Here is a 13,552-nt window from a genome sequence, read left to right on the forward strand (position 1 = left end):
TGTCATATAGAGCTTGAAGATCAGTTTTGGCAAACGTCGAAGACGGTGAAATATAAAGAGAGCATAGCGTAAACGCTACATGTAAAGTGATTCTCACAGCAACAGCCTGCATATTTGTAATAAGTGAAACAGGGCTTTGAGTAACGTTTTGTCTGACTAGAATGGATGATCCGCCAGTGGCCCTATCACCCGGAGGTGAAAAACAATGATATGCATTAAAATGACGAAGGTCAAATGTATCTGTTTGTTTTAAATAAGTCTCTTGGAGACATATCGCTGAAGGTGTAAAATCTTGGACTAATAGCTTTAATCCATGTAAATTGGTCCTCAATCCTCTGCAGTTCCACTGTACAATATTATTATCTTTTGGGGGTATTTATTGGGGATCTACCCCGCACTCTTTTGGAGGGCGACAAGCCATGTGCCCTAGAATGGACGTTTTCAGAAACGTCCATGTCTTCAAGAGACGCGTATTTATTGAACAATTGAATTTTGTTCAGTGACCCTTTAGGAGCTCTGCCACTTTGTTGTTTTGAAGCATCAGGCTTTGACTTCGGTGTACTTTTCAGCGTTTGTTGACTATCAGCTGTCGATTGAGAGTTTGAGTGTGACTGAGATGATGATTTGTGATCAGAAGAAGACTTTGAGGTACTAGGAAGTGATTCCTCAGTCTGTGATGATATAGCAGGGTACAAAAGCTGTGGAGAATCGCAATTTACCCAAGTCAAGGAAGTTTGGCAGCGTGGTTGATGTTGTTTTAGAGCTAGACCCCGATGATGTTTTTGCTACTGTAGCATAACTTTCTGGAAGATCAGATCTCTTTACCAGTTTTTTGGCCTCAGAAAAAGAGATATTTTGAGTAAATTTTATTTTATTGATCTCCATTTGCTCTTTCCAAATAGGACACTGTTTAGAAAATGAAGAATGGTCGCCTGAGCAATTGGTGCACTTTTTATAATCAATGTCTCAATCTTCTGTTGTGTGTGTCTTCTCACAACAGTGAGCACACACAACAGACGCTGTGCAAGTATTTACACGGTGTCCATATGTCTTGCATTTAAAACACCTGAGCAGGTTGGGAATGTAGGTATCAACTGGAATGTTACAGTAGCCTGCCTTCACTAATTTGGGTGCATTTGGAGATGAAAAAGTAAACAGGTACGTATTCGTTGTGATGGTTTCATTGTTTCTCCGAGTTGAAAAGCGCTTAACACAGAGCACACAGACTGTGTATCATAAATAATGTCCGACTCATTTATCTTGACACATACCTTCATAATGTTCCAAATTGCAAGAGCATATAACATGACAGCGTGACAATTCATTTTGTCAAGGTGTTTTAAGCATCGGGACAGGGGACACAATAAATCTGTTTATGGGTTATAACTAAAAGACTTTATTTACATTCAGCAATACGGAATACTTTTCATCCACAGAATTATTAAAACAATCGTTACACATATTTGTTTAAATATTTTCAGCAAACATGACCTCTTCTTTAATAGAAAGTCTTTGAAGTTGACGCTGATACACATATATGTGGCAGCTCCTTGCACCTTCGGAATGCAAGGCTATATCAGCATAATCATTACTAATTTACCACGCTAACTTTGAAACCAACAAGATTCCTCCAGGTCCTCTTTGATAGAGTTTCTGTTTGACCTTGTGCCAAACAATTTCTGCCACCAACACTATGAAACCACAAGTCAATCCTAATGCCACAGGAAAGACGATGCCCTGGATATTGACGAGTGACACGGTTTTGGGGTACTCTTCTACCTGACATTTGCCATCTGGAGTGGACTGATACCATTCTTGATAGGTGCGTTGCAGGATACCACTTTCAGCGAGAAGGTACATACTAACGAAGATAAAAAGAACCTTATTGTTTGGAAGTATATAAGTCTTAATATAAGTATTTTAAGCCTTCCAGATATTCAAAGTACGAACGCGGTTGACCCACAAAACTAAAAAGTGATTAGAATATTGAATGGTGATTTGTGTCTCCACCCTCATAAAGTTGTTTATGGAAAGGAAATACTGAATATAGCTTTTCAGACCTATACCCACTCACGACAAGAATATTCCAATTCAGAAAGGAAGTTCACAGCCTAAACACTTTTCTGAAAAGAGACACATCTGCAGGATCCTACCTTTTGTCGAAATCTTCTTTGAAGGGGGAGCACTTTGGAAGATAGAAGACCGCTAAAAATCTGTTTAATTTGGCATCAATCGCTTTAAATCGACACTCTGCGCTTTCTAATTCAGCAACCATGCTGCCTGCTATAAACGCGTATTTTCCCTCCCTGACTTTTTGCAGGTGCTTTGTGATGTTGCTGGTGAGTACATCAGGGTCTCTGGTAGACAGTTCTTTAACTCTTTGTGTGACTGCCACGACATCTGGCCATTTTGAATTCTGAAATTCACAGAAAGGTGGATTTACATGGACATATTTATTTTTGGGAGAAGAAATACAAATGTAACTACATCGAAGCAATTGATGTTTTTAATTGTATGTATACTCCTTTTCATAAAGTTGTAATTGACTGTGCCTGAAGTAGGTTTGAAACGACGCTTGATGGATCGTAGCCCATTTTGTAGTCTTCTCTAGCAGCCAACTCTGCCATGTTGGAAAATGGAGGGCTTTCTGATTTTACAGCAAACATGGTCATGATTGTCCCACAGTAGACAGCCGAGAAAATGGTTGTGAAAATCCACCATCCCGCGACAAGGATCCGATCGGAGTCAAATGATGACTCTATGGTTGATCCTGTATGCAAAATATTACAGATACTGACATAGGACACATTTAATAAGTGAGTAAGTTGGGATTATAGGTATTATAACAAGTTCTAGTCATACGAGAATTGGTTTGATGCTGAAGTACCTTGTACTATAACCCGTCTGTGCTACCCATGTCTCGTTTATCCATCTCAAAGTTCTGCGATTCTTTCTGGAGTTGGCATTCATCGACAAGTGTCATGAGTGAGGACAAAGACTTTCCTCGTATCGGGAATTCACTGCAGTGTATATACCAAACAAAGTACATTAATTGATTAATTGATTGATTGATTAATCATTTAGGTATCATTGTGTACCAAATTGTGCACACCATACAGATACATCTGAAGCATCGGTGTAGGCTAGAGAAAAGTACTAAAACTGAAAGCCTACAAATACGGTAGCACAATTCCTTAAAATTCCCCCAAATAGTCAGGCAAATACCGACGTGTTAAGTTGAATCGACCTGCTAAAATATACTCAGCCAAACTTAAAAGTTCACACCTGCTTTACGATCGCCAGTTAGAACATATTAGCAAAGGACGCAATATTTAAGGACGGTATAATAACTAGATTATCACAGTTAGTAACATTCATAATTTGTACAAGTAGCACCGGCAATAAATTATACACAAAAAGCAGTCAATACTCTTCAAGCATATGTCTACTATATATGATAACAGTATGTCAATGATTTGGTGTGCATATTGCAGAGTGGAAGGAGTGTATTGTAAATATTTTCAGTTCTGCTCCTGAGAAGAACACTGCCACCAAATTCAGTCTAGGCTGAACTTGTTGCCGTGGAGACAAAAAAGTATTCTATTCAGAAATCCAAACCTACTAAGGGGCACCACTACACAGCCAGACTTATCTGTATGCCAAGTTTGGTGAAGAAATAGGGATCGCTTTTAAGTTCTGCTCCAGAAAAGAGCACAACCACCAATTTCAGTCAAGTCAAACTTGTTGTCATGGAAACCACAATACATAATATTCACACACTTGAGTAACCCCCCAAAGGCACATCTAGGGATCTTGTGAACATGGGGAACATGTGTACCAAGTTTCATAAAGCAAAGTTTTGGGATATCTGCTCCGAATAAGATAAAATCCTCAAATCCACAGCCCAAGTAATGTTTCCATGGAAACAATAAAAAATGAAATTCATATCTGGGTCTAATCCCCAAAGGGCACATCTAGGGATCATACTTGACATGTGTACTAAATGGGTTGTAGAATGTATGGTTGGGAAGATATGCTCTGGACAAGATGACATCCTCATCATCTGTCATAGTCATGTTTCCACGTAAATCACAAAAACTAAAAAAATATACAGATCTGAGTCTAATCCCCAAAAAGCCACATCTAGGGATCATGCTTGATGTGTGTACCGAATTGGATGAAGTTTGGACGATATCCTCCGGACAAGATGACAACCTCATCATATGTCATAGTCACAGAAATGATTCCTGGAAAACGCAAAATAATCATATCTGGGTCTAAACCCCAAAAGGTACATCTGGGGATAATGCTTGACATGTGTATCAAGTTTGGTTAAGCTGTCACGAATAGTTTGCTTCGGAAAAAGTACGCCGATGCACGTACGGACGAACAAAGCTCGTTTCTATATCCTCCGCAACTTAAACACACTATGGGGGATTCAATGTCATAATCGCACCAGCATGACACCAAGTTGCCATAAAGTCTGGGTGGGGAGAGGCGTTCGTACTTGGCGGAGATGTCTCTCCAGTCCAAAGCAGACGTGTTCGATGGGATTTAGGTCGTGAGGCCTTGAGGGCCACTCAGTGACGTAGATGCCCCCTTTTTCGGTCGTAGATTATGGGCTGTTCGGCGACTGTATTCCATCACCCTCGCAATGTCAGCTACGGACGTACCTGTGTGCAGCATGCCAAAACACGCTCGTGCTGAACATTTTACAGTGTGAACTTGAACACTCGAGTGGGCACAAAAGCATATGTCTCATGAAAACACACTTTTGGTCCAAAACTAGATTGCATATGGATGTGCAGTTTTTAATTTGACAGAGTAATACGAACATCAATACAACCGCAATGATGACTGAAGAACGAGTTCGCAGGGACGAAGCTTTTACTTCAAAAACTGTAAGTCCTACACACCAACAATCGACAGCTAAGAAAGCAACTTTGGGGTCAGTTTTAGTTTTAGATGTAATCTTTCTTACCTTGCTTCACAGCTGCTCCATAGGTAGCAAATGCTGCTGCTGTCGTAGTCTGGATTACTCTGGTGGTGGCTGAACAATTGTTGTCTAAGTCCACATTTCTATCAGAATCCTTTCCTTCAGACGCCACATGCGATATGAATACGTCTTTATTATGAATTAGTCTTACAAAGGACAACAGACATATGTATGTAATCACCGATAGACCAAACATACTGTAGACAAAAGTTTGGAACGGTCTTAGAAAGATCAGCAGATTGTCCTCTTCAACGGCATCCTCTTTCTTGTACAGAATAAATTGTTTGCTTTCACTTACCGCAGGAAGAATATAATCGGACACGGCCAGGCGATCAGTGTGCATGGCTAGGGTATCCGCTGCCAGGTCTGCCTCCTGCAACAGACAAATACGTATTACAAGCTATACATAGCTATGCACCAGCATTTAAGGACTATCTCAGGAACAATCTTGAGGCATAAAGTGAAAGGCAAAGGGCAAAGATTATCTTATCAGATGGCTTATTTTTGGCATAGTTCATTTTTATGTTTACTGTTGCTTACGGCGTCTATGTATAATCCAGTTTGGACCAGGCAGTCAAGTAATTACTGTTAGAAAACATCAAATTACAACCCACCCGTTAGTCGCCTGTTAGTCAAGAATAGGCTTTTGAGTCATGTTCCAACCCTAATCTTGACGGGTTACAAGGCGTTAGGTTACTGTTTACATCCAAGTTAGGTGTCTTTCGTCGTCGGTAATTTACCGGGGTAACATCAGTTGTTTAGCAAAAAGGGGTGTTTTCTGAAACAGTCCAACCGTTATACAACTAGTCATGCACCACGTCGACCTTCCTCTGTATCTTCACACACATTTCTAGATCTGTGCATGAACCTTGAATCTTGTGGCTCTACTTCCCTTCTCTGAAGCATCCCGAAAACTCCCAGTCCATGTATCATCAATCACGTGTGGCTCAACTTACCCTTCTCTCAGGCATCTCAAAAACTCCAGTCCATATATCATTAATCATGTGCCTCTACTTACCCTTCTCTCAGGCATCCGGAACACTCCAGTCAATATATCATTAGTCATGTGCCTGTACTTACCCTTCTCTGAAGCATCCCGAATACTCCAGTCCATGAACCATTGATATTCCTGCCCCACTCGTCTTCCCTCGGTGGTATAACTCTGTAACTTTTTAATAAAACATATTATAATTGTAGATGTTAAAACAACACTGCAACACCTTAAGAAGTCCTTAAAGCATGTATGACTGGATGCGTTCGTCGTTATCTGAACAGGAAGACAGAGGTTGATTGTAGAATTAAGAGATTCAAGGTTTCAAGTTGAAAAGGACTTATGAACAGGACACCATTGTGGACGGGTATTTGATGAGCTGCTATTCTTAATTTACATTCGCATATGTAGAAACAATTAAATAATTTTAATACGCCCAATGCTGGTTGTTCTATGAAAAATGGGATGTTGACTTGGATATTTCCACGCCAGTCTCAATGAAAACAATCTTTGTACCTTTGTTGTAGATTTGGTATCAGCATTGAGACATTCCCAGCCATACGATTCCAGTGCAATGCAAAACGATTGTAGACTTAATGGGGTATAAATTATAGAAAACCTATACCTAATAACTTTGATAAAAGTGACGTCTGAATGAGAGCTAAAGAGAATTATTTAATTTAAGTACAGTGTTTCAAAAAACGTGCATATTACCCGTGTTTTGTGGGTAAATGATAGGTCACCTGAAGTTCATTGCTTGTGACAGACGTTTCAATAGATGGAAAGGATATGCATACACCCTCCGCTTATTCACTGTCACGAAGCCAAATCCTAAGTGGTTGTCCTGTAAGTAGATGTGACGTTCATATTGTAATATATGATCAAGAGAGAGAAGGATGTCAACCAATCCCCAAAGTGAGTGAGTGAGTGAGTTAATATTTAACGTGACATCGGCAGTATTGCAGACATATCGTGACGAGAATAATTCATTATAAAAACACAAATGAATTAATAGCACATACATTGTAAAAGCCTGTCAACGAAGGACAGTAAAACTAACTAGAATATCACAGTGTAGAATGTAAAACTAGTGATTAGACCTAAAACAATGTATCTATAGAGGACAGTACAATAAATGAGCTATAGGTTGCCAACAACTGAAGGTAGATCACCATACTAAGGACCATGGGGACTTACAGTACATTTGCTTCCTGCATGGACCCTAGCTGGATTTACATCATCGCTTCAGCCGTTAGCGATTTAGACAAATCTAGCCATATAGTAAAAGAACACTTATTCTTCGATTAAAAAGCTGGAAAATTGAAACTTACTTCAAATGTTTTGGGACTTACGTACCCTCTCAGGAAGACAATTATTTTACAGTACTTCAACCCCCTTTGAGGGTACAGCCTCTAACGATTTGAGTTACTAATTTAATCTTTCAATTATAAAATATTTATCAGTTTACAATTCAGTTAACATACCTAATTCCCTTTAAAAATGAAATAATTAAATGAGAACTAATATTGCTAAAAAGATCCTTGATAGTTCGTGAATTAAAATACTGATCCCTTGTGATGGAATACTCAACACAGTCTAGCAGGATATGCTTGACTGTGATTCTTTCATCAAAGGGGATGCAGAACGGAGGATCCTCACCTTTCAAAAGGCATTCATGAGTATATCTCGTATGGCCAATACGGCATCGTCGTAAAATAACCTCTTCAAATCTGGACTGACAACCCAAGTAGGTGTAACCAATGTATAATTTATTTATACCTACTTGGGTGTTCCACTTCTTCTGCATCATATCGCAGATATAGGATCTAATGGTAGCGTTATAATCGGTGTATGGAATAAGAAGTGGAGTCACAGATTTGTTGAGTGCTGCCTTAGCAGCAAGATCGGCCATTGCGTTACCAGAAATGCCTACATGACTGGGTAACCAACAGAAGACGATGTCGTATTGGCCAGTAGCAAGATTATTATACAATTCAATAATGTCAGTTAAAAGTGGATGTTTACAAGAGATATTTTTAATAGCCTGAAGGCAAGAAAGAGAGTCTGAATAGATTATATACTGTTTATGTTTAGAGTGTCTTTGAATATATTTAAGAGCCGTTAATATGGCATTAGCTTCAGCTGTGAAAAAAGAAATGTTGTCTAGTAGTCTAGAAGATATTGTTCTGGATCCAATGACAGTGGCACAAGCCGCTGCGCCACCGTCCTTGGACCCATCTGTTAATAAGGATTTATAATTGCTATAATTATGTTTTAATTGATTATATTCCTGTTTATATTGTAATTCATTCGTTTCTGACTTTTAAAGGTGGTCATTGTTAGGTCTACTTGGGGTCTAACTAACTGCCAAGGAGGAGAAGAAAGAAGACTATATTGTCCAGCCCAATGCTGGCAGCAGAAATAAGTGGTTTTAATCTTAAACCAAGAGGCGGAAGAGAGAAGATTTCTTATTGTATAAATCCTCATACAGAGGATTGAAAACACGGTTATACGCAGGGTTCGACTGATTTGAATATAGTTTTGTTACATACTGTAAAGCTAATTTTATACGTCGCTGCTCAAGAGATGGTTTATCAGCCTCGACATACAGGCTGTCAATAGGTTAAGTTCTAAAGGACCCAAGACAACGTCTTAAACCTTGGTGATGGACAGAAACAAAACGTTTAAGGTTGCTTTTACAGGTTCCACCATATACGATGGAGCCATAATCAAGTTTTGAACGGACCAGTGATCGATATAGGTGAACTTGTTTCTGTGCATCAGCAAAGCTGATGTTTTGTGTGAACTTTAATTTATTTATTGCCATTTGCTGTTTCCAAACAGGACACTCTTTAGAATAAGATGGATATACGTCGCTGCTCAAGAGATGGTTCATCAGCCTGGACATACAGGCAGTCAATAGGTGAAGTTCGAAAGGACCCAAGACAAAGTTTTAAACCTTGGTGATGGATAGAATCAAGAAGTTTAAGGTTGCTTTTACAGGTTCCACCATACACGATGGAGCCATAATCAAGTTTTGAACGGACCAGTGATCGATATAGGTGTAAGAGGGTCGTCTATCCCCTCCCCACTTTGAATTAGAAACAACTTTCAACAAGTCAAGAGCCTTCAGGCATTCAGTTTTAAGGGACTTAATATGAGGCAGAACTTGGCTTCCTTTACAACTTTAATGGGAGTGCCATCTAGAGACAGTTCTGGGTCCTTATGTGGCTTATATTTTCTACAAAAATGTATACAATTAGTTTTCGATTTAGAAATTTTAAAGCCGTTTTCAAGACACCATTAATTTATTTTGTTTAAACACAGCTGCAGTTGCCGTTCAATGGTATGCATATTTTTCCCATGACAGGAAATATTAAAATCATCCACAAATAACGATCCATCGAGTGAATCGTTTAGAACTTTTGATAAACTATTTATCTTTATACTAAAAAGTGTGACAGACAAAATACTGTCTTGTGGGACACCCTGATCCTGATTGTAATGATCAGACACTGTAGAACCCATGCGAACTTGAAACTGTCTGTTATTTGAAAAGGTTGCTATGAATTCAGGCAAACGACCTCGTAAACCAAAATCATGTAAAAGTCGTTTATTGGGGATCTACCCTGCACTTTTGTGGTGGTCGACAAGCTGTGAGCCCTAGAATGGACGTTTTCACACACGTCCATATTCTCAAGCGATCCGTATTTGTTGAATAACTAAATTTTATTTTGTGACCCCACTGAATTTCTTTGAAGAATCTTGCTGGTTACCTTTGGTTTTAGTGAGACTTTTCTGAGACTGTCGATGACAGAGAAGATGGTTCTAGATCAGGGGCTGTTTCTAATTGTATTTGGGACGTACCAGGAAGTGATTCTCGTGTTTGAGTAGACGTAGCGGGTGAGAAAATGTTAGGGGAATCCGTTTTGACCCAAGTCAAGTTTGTCTGACACCGAGTGGATACTGTGAGTGCTCTAGATGTTGTTTCTGTCGTTCTTCTAGCAGTGGAAGCATAACTTTCTGTTTGTTCTAAGCTTAGTACTTGTTTCTTTGCATCAGCAAAGCTGATGTTTTGTGTGAACTTTAATTTATTTATTGCCATTTGCTGTTTCCAAACAGGACACTCTTTAGAATAAGATCGATGATTCCCTGAGCAGTTCGTGCATTTTGTAACAGAACTGTCACAATCCTCTGTTGTGTGTGTGTTTTCACCACAGCGAGCACACACAACAGATGCAAGAATTTACACCATGTCCGAATTTTTGGCATTTGAAGCATCTGAGAGGATTCGGAGTGTATGTGTCAACATTTAGATTGCAATAGCCGGCCTTAGTGATCTTGGAGCAGAAGGTAGGGAAAAGGAAACCAGATAAGTGTTGGTTTTGACAGTTTCATTATTTTTACGAGCTGAGAATCGTTTCACATAAAGAACACCCTGATCTTTCATTTCAGAGGCAATATCTAATTCTGACACGTCAGCGAGTAATCTATCGCGGTCCCGTACAATTCCCTTTCTCGTGTTGAGCGTTTTGTGTACCGTGATGGTGACGGGAATGCCGACAAATGTCTCAGTGTTCAACAGGTTTGTTGACTGTTGCTTTTTGGTACACTCAATCTGATATTTTTTACACCCCCAGCAATGCCTTGGATACCCTTCGACACAGCAAAAGGGTTTAATTTCAAGGGTGTTCTATCTTCAGTCCCATCAACTAAAAAACGTGGCCAATATTCAATAAGATTGGACAGTCTAAGGTCAGTATCAGTATGATCTTCTTCAAGTAGACGTTTTGCATTTTTTGTGGTGAGTTTCATACGCCTCGGTTATTGTTTTTTTCATTTCATCATCCGAGTTGCCCACCCACCATGGAGTATCACAGGGACAATGCTAGAGCAAGCGGGTCTCCAGCTTGCAGCACCAAGGATACGCGGATGATATACTCCAGCAGAAGAGTTACAAATAACAAATCCACCAGACTGGCCCATGAGCCACCCACGGCAAACAGGTTGCCCAATTCGTTTACTCCTTGCAACCAGCAATGGGGTGCTATGGACCTAGTTGGCCCGAGTCCACACGGGTGTTTGAACGGCTCTTGGCGTTACCCAGCACCCACCACGAGGAGGTGGCCGTTCACGGGTGCACAATCCCCAAAGCGTTTCTGAGCATGACAAAGTTTCACTGGATATTGAATGTGTTAGTTTTGAGCATATAGCAACAGTACAAATGTCAACTCTAATGAAATGTTTTTAAGAGACATCACTCACAAAAGAGTTTTAACATTTATCTGGAAGTAGTATGTGTACCTATCACTCATAAACTCTATCCCGTCTTTTCCAGAAAGCGCCGTTCCTACTGACACCGCAATTCATTACAAGCACCAACAGGCAATATTGATGGACAGACCAAAACTGCTAAAATCTGCTCTTTTGAATTGCCTGCGACAATTACTACGAAAAACTACAAATATCCAAGTTGTGTTTTCATAATAAGTGAAAGTATTTATTACTGCCTACCTTCATGACGACTGTAAGTTCGCGTCCATTGAACCCGAAATTGATATTCGGGTAGGCGTTCCTGGGATTTGTTACTGCGCCGTTCGAAAGAGCCACGTCTCTGAAAGCGCGTCCATGAGGGTTGAACACCAGTGTCCACATCCTTGCCTTTGTACAATGTCCCTGGTATCAAATAGACATGACTTATCCCAGAAGAAATTGAAGTATACCACACTCATTTGTCATATAATGGATCTTTCTTTCTATAGGCAGCTGGCCAGTCATTGCCATTGTGCATATCCATAGGCTTCCTTCTTTTTAAAACATGGAGTCTACAATAAGCAAAGAGCACAAGCAAAGTTTCCTAACATCATCGGTCACTGTGCCTTGACGAGATGTTAAATGTAGACGTCAGCAGGGGCTATACATCTTTGAATAAATACTAGATATTAATAAAGTCCTATCCCGTTTGTAATACCATCTTGTCGAGATTATTCTGTCCCTCTGACATCTTACGTTCAACAGCTCTGCAGTCAAGTTTGACTTTCTACAGTCTCTACTGGTTTCCCTCTTGTGAAAAGCCTTAAGGTATAGGTCAAGAAATTCTCTGTCACTGAAACAATAACTTGCCTGTCTTAAAGGCAGTTTCAGCACCGCCACATTCTCCACCTGGATGTTGCTCTCCAGTAGTACAGGTAAGTCATCCGATGTCCCGACAACCAAAACCCGGGACACGTGACACAGGTCCACCGAGTAGTTGGATCTTGTCCCACAGAACCCAGACTGATGAGAGAAAACTGTTGTTTTTTCTCGTTTCTATTATTGAGACTGACGTAGAAATGCAGTTCATGCTTCAATCTCAAAGCGATGTTTGCAGGTCTGTCAAAATAACTTAATCGACCTATTCGTGATAATAAGTGCTAAGAATGATTAGTAATTACTATCAGAACATTTGACACGACCATTTTGTTCGTGATATTGGCTAACAGAAACGTTACACGACAGTCAGGTAACAGGTCACAAACAAGGCTGAAATGTCCCATCGGTCACATTCATATTTTTATTAAAGCTGTGTGATTGGCAGAGAAGGGCAAACAGTTTTCAGTGGGTTTGCCTTTTACGCCCAGTGGAATGATCCTGTCTCCCTGTATGATTAAGACTGACGTTAACGTTTCATATTCAGTATTTGAAAGTGATCATGTCACATCACATAGTCACATCACTTTTCTGAGAAAAAACACTTGTGGTTTTCATTGCTTTCACAGTTCGGAGTGTTCAAACGTGACTCACTATTTGAATCTTGAGCTAGTGTTTGAAGTTACAACATCTGAGACGTCAGAGTTAACATTCTGTCGCTAAAGCGTGTTATACTGGTTATCTTCAATTTGAAACTTGAAATGTGTGAAAGATCAGTTACAGAATATTTTATTAGCGATTGTTAGTCGTGCGGATTTAATGTTTGACGTACCATTTGACGTAAGACTGAAACAGTTGTTGTGACGTTACAGAGGAGCAGAACGTTCATATGGAGCTGGGGCACATTGTCCATATCTCTCAGGATTCGGTTCAGCTGTTCCTCCGTGGATGAACTGATGTCATAGTCCATGTATAAAACACCCGATGCTTCCAATGAAGAAACGAAGTTCGTATCTGAAACATCTTAAACATACAAGCTATACATGGCATATCAAGCATTTATATAACATTAAACATAATCCAGGAATACTTTGTGAACTTCAGCAAAGGATTCACTTAAAATCACCGGGAAATATATTGAGCTTAAAGTAACTATATAGTAAAGCACTCAATAAGTGCCCAAGTAAAGGAACTAATAATACTTTGAATGCAAACGTTTTGGGCATGTCATTAGAGCTATTTATGTTCATTGACGACAGAAAGAACCATTTCCACTATATTACGAATACTTTATCCATTCACCCGCCTGCTCTGCGAGTACGTGATTTCTCTTAAAACCTTGATACAACTTAACTTTGGGTTGGAGCAATGTTGTAACATATTCTGAAAATATTCAAAGACGTACAACTATCACAGACCATACCTCCTGTAAATTA

At 39.7% G+C, this 13,552-nt stretch overlaps 1 protein-coding gene across 1 annotated transcript; it reads right to left on the reverse strand.

The window, feature by feature from the left end:
- Positions 1 to 1,372: 1,372 nt before the first annotated feature.
- On the reverse strand, positions 1,373 to 13,086 carry LOC137271695 (probable glutamate receptor). The gene is made up of 8 exons (XM_067804117.1): positions 12,949 to 13,086; positions 11,502 to 11,663; positions 6,731 to 6,831; positions 6,077 to 6,164; positions 4,982 to 5,369; positions 2,553 to 2,770; positions 2,154 to 2,416; positions 1,373 to 1,861 (listed from the first exon to the last, which is right to left on the reverse strand). Exons 1-8 carry the CDS (start codon positions 13,084 to 13,086, stop codon positions 1,597 to 1,599), a joined length of 1,623 nt encoding a protein of 540 aa, XP_067660218.1. The 3' UTR covers positions 1,373 to 1,596.
- Positions 13,087 to 13,552: the final 466 nt, after the last annotated feature.

The sequence above is a fragment of the Haliotis asinina genome, chromosome 2 (genome assembly GCF_037392515.1).
Source record: "Haliotis asinina isolate JCU_RB_2024 chromosome 2, JCU_Hal_asi_v2, whole genome shotgun sequence".
NCBI classification, from domain to species: domain Eukaryota; kingdom Metazoa; phylum Mollusca; class Gastropoda; order Lepetellida; family Haliotidae; genus Haliotis; species Haliotis asinina.

Coding starts and splice junctions, on each gene's coding strand:
- LOC137271695 (XM_067804117.1), bottom strand. CDS start 13,086: ATGGACTATGACATCAGTTCATCCACGGAGGAACAGCTGAACCGAATC. Junction 6,165..6,730: donor TCACAAGCAATGAACTTCAG/GTGACCTATCAT, acceptor TTTATTAAAAAG/TTACAGAGTTATACCACCGA. Junction 2,771..4,981: donor TGGAGCAGCTGTGAAGCAAG/GTAAGAAAGATT, acceptor TTTTGCATACAG/GATCAACCATAGAGTCATCA.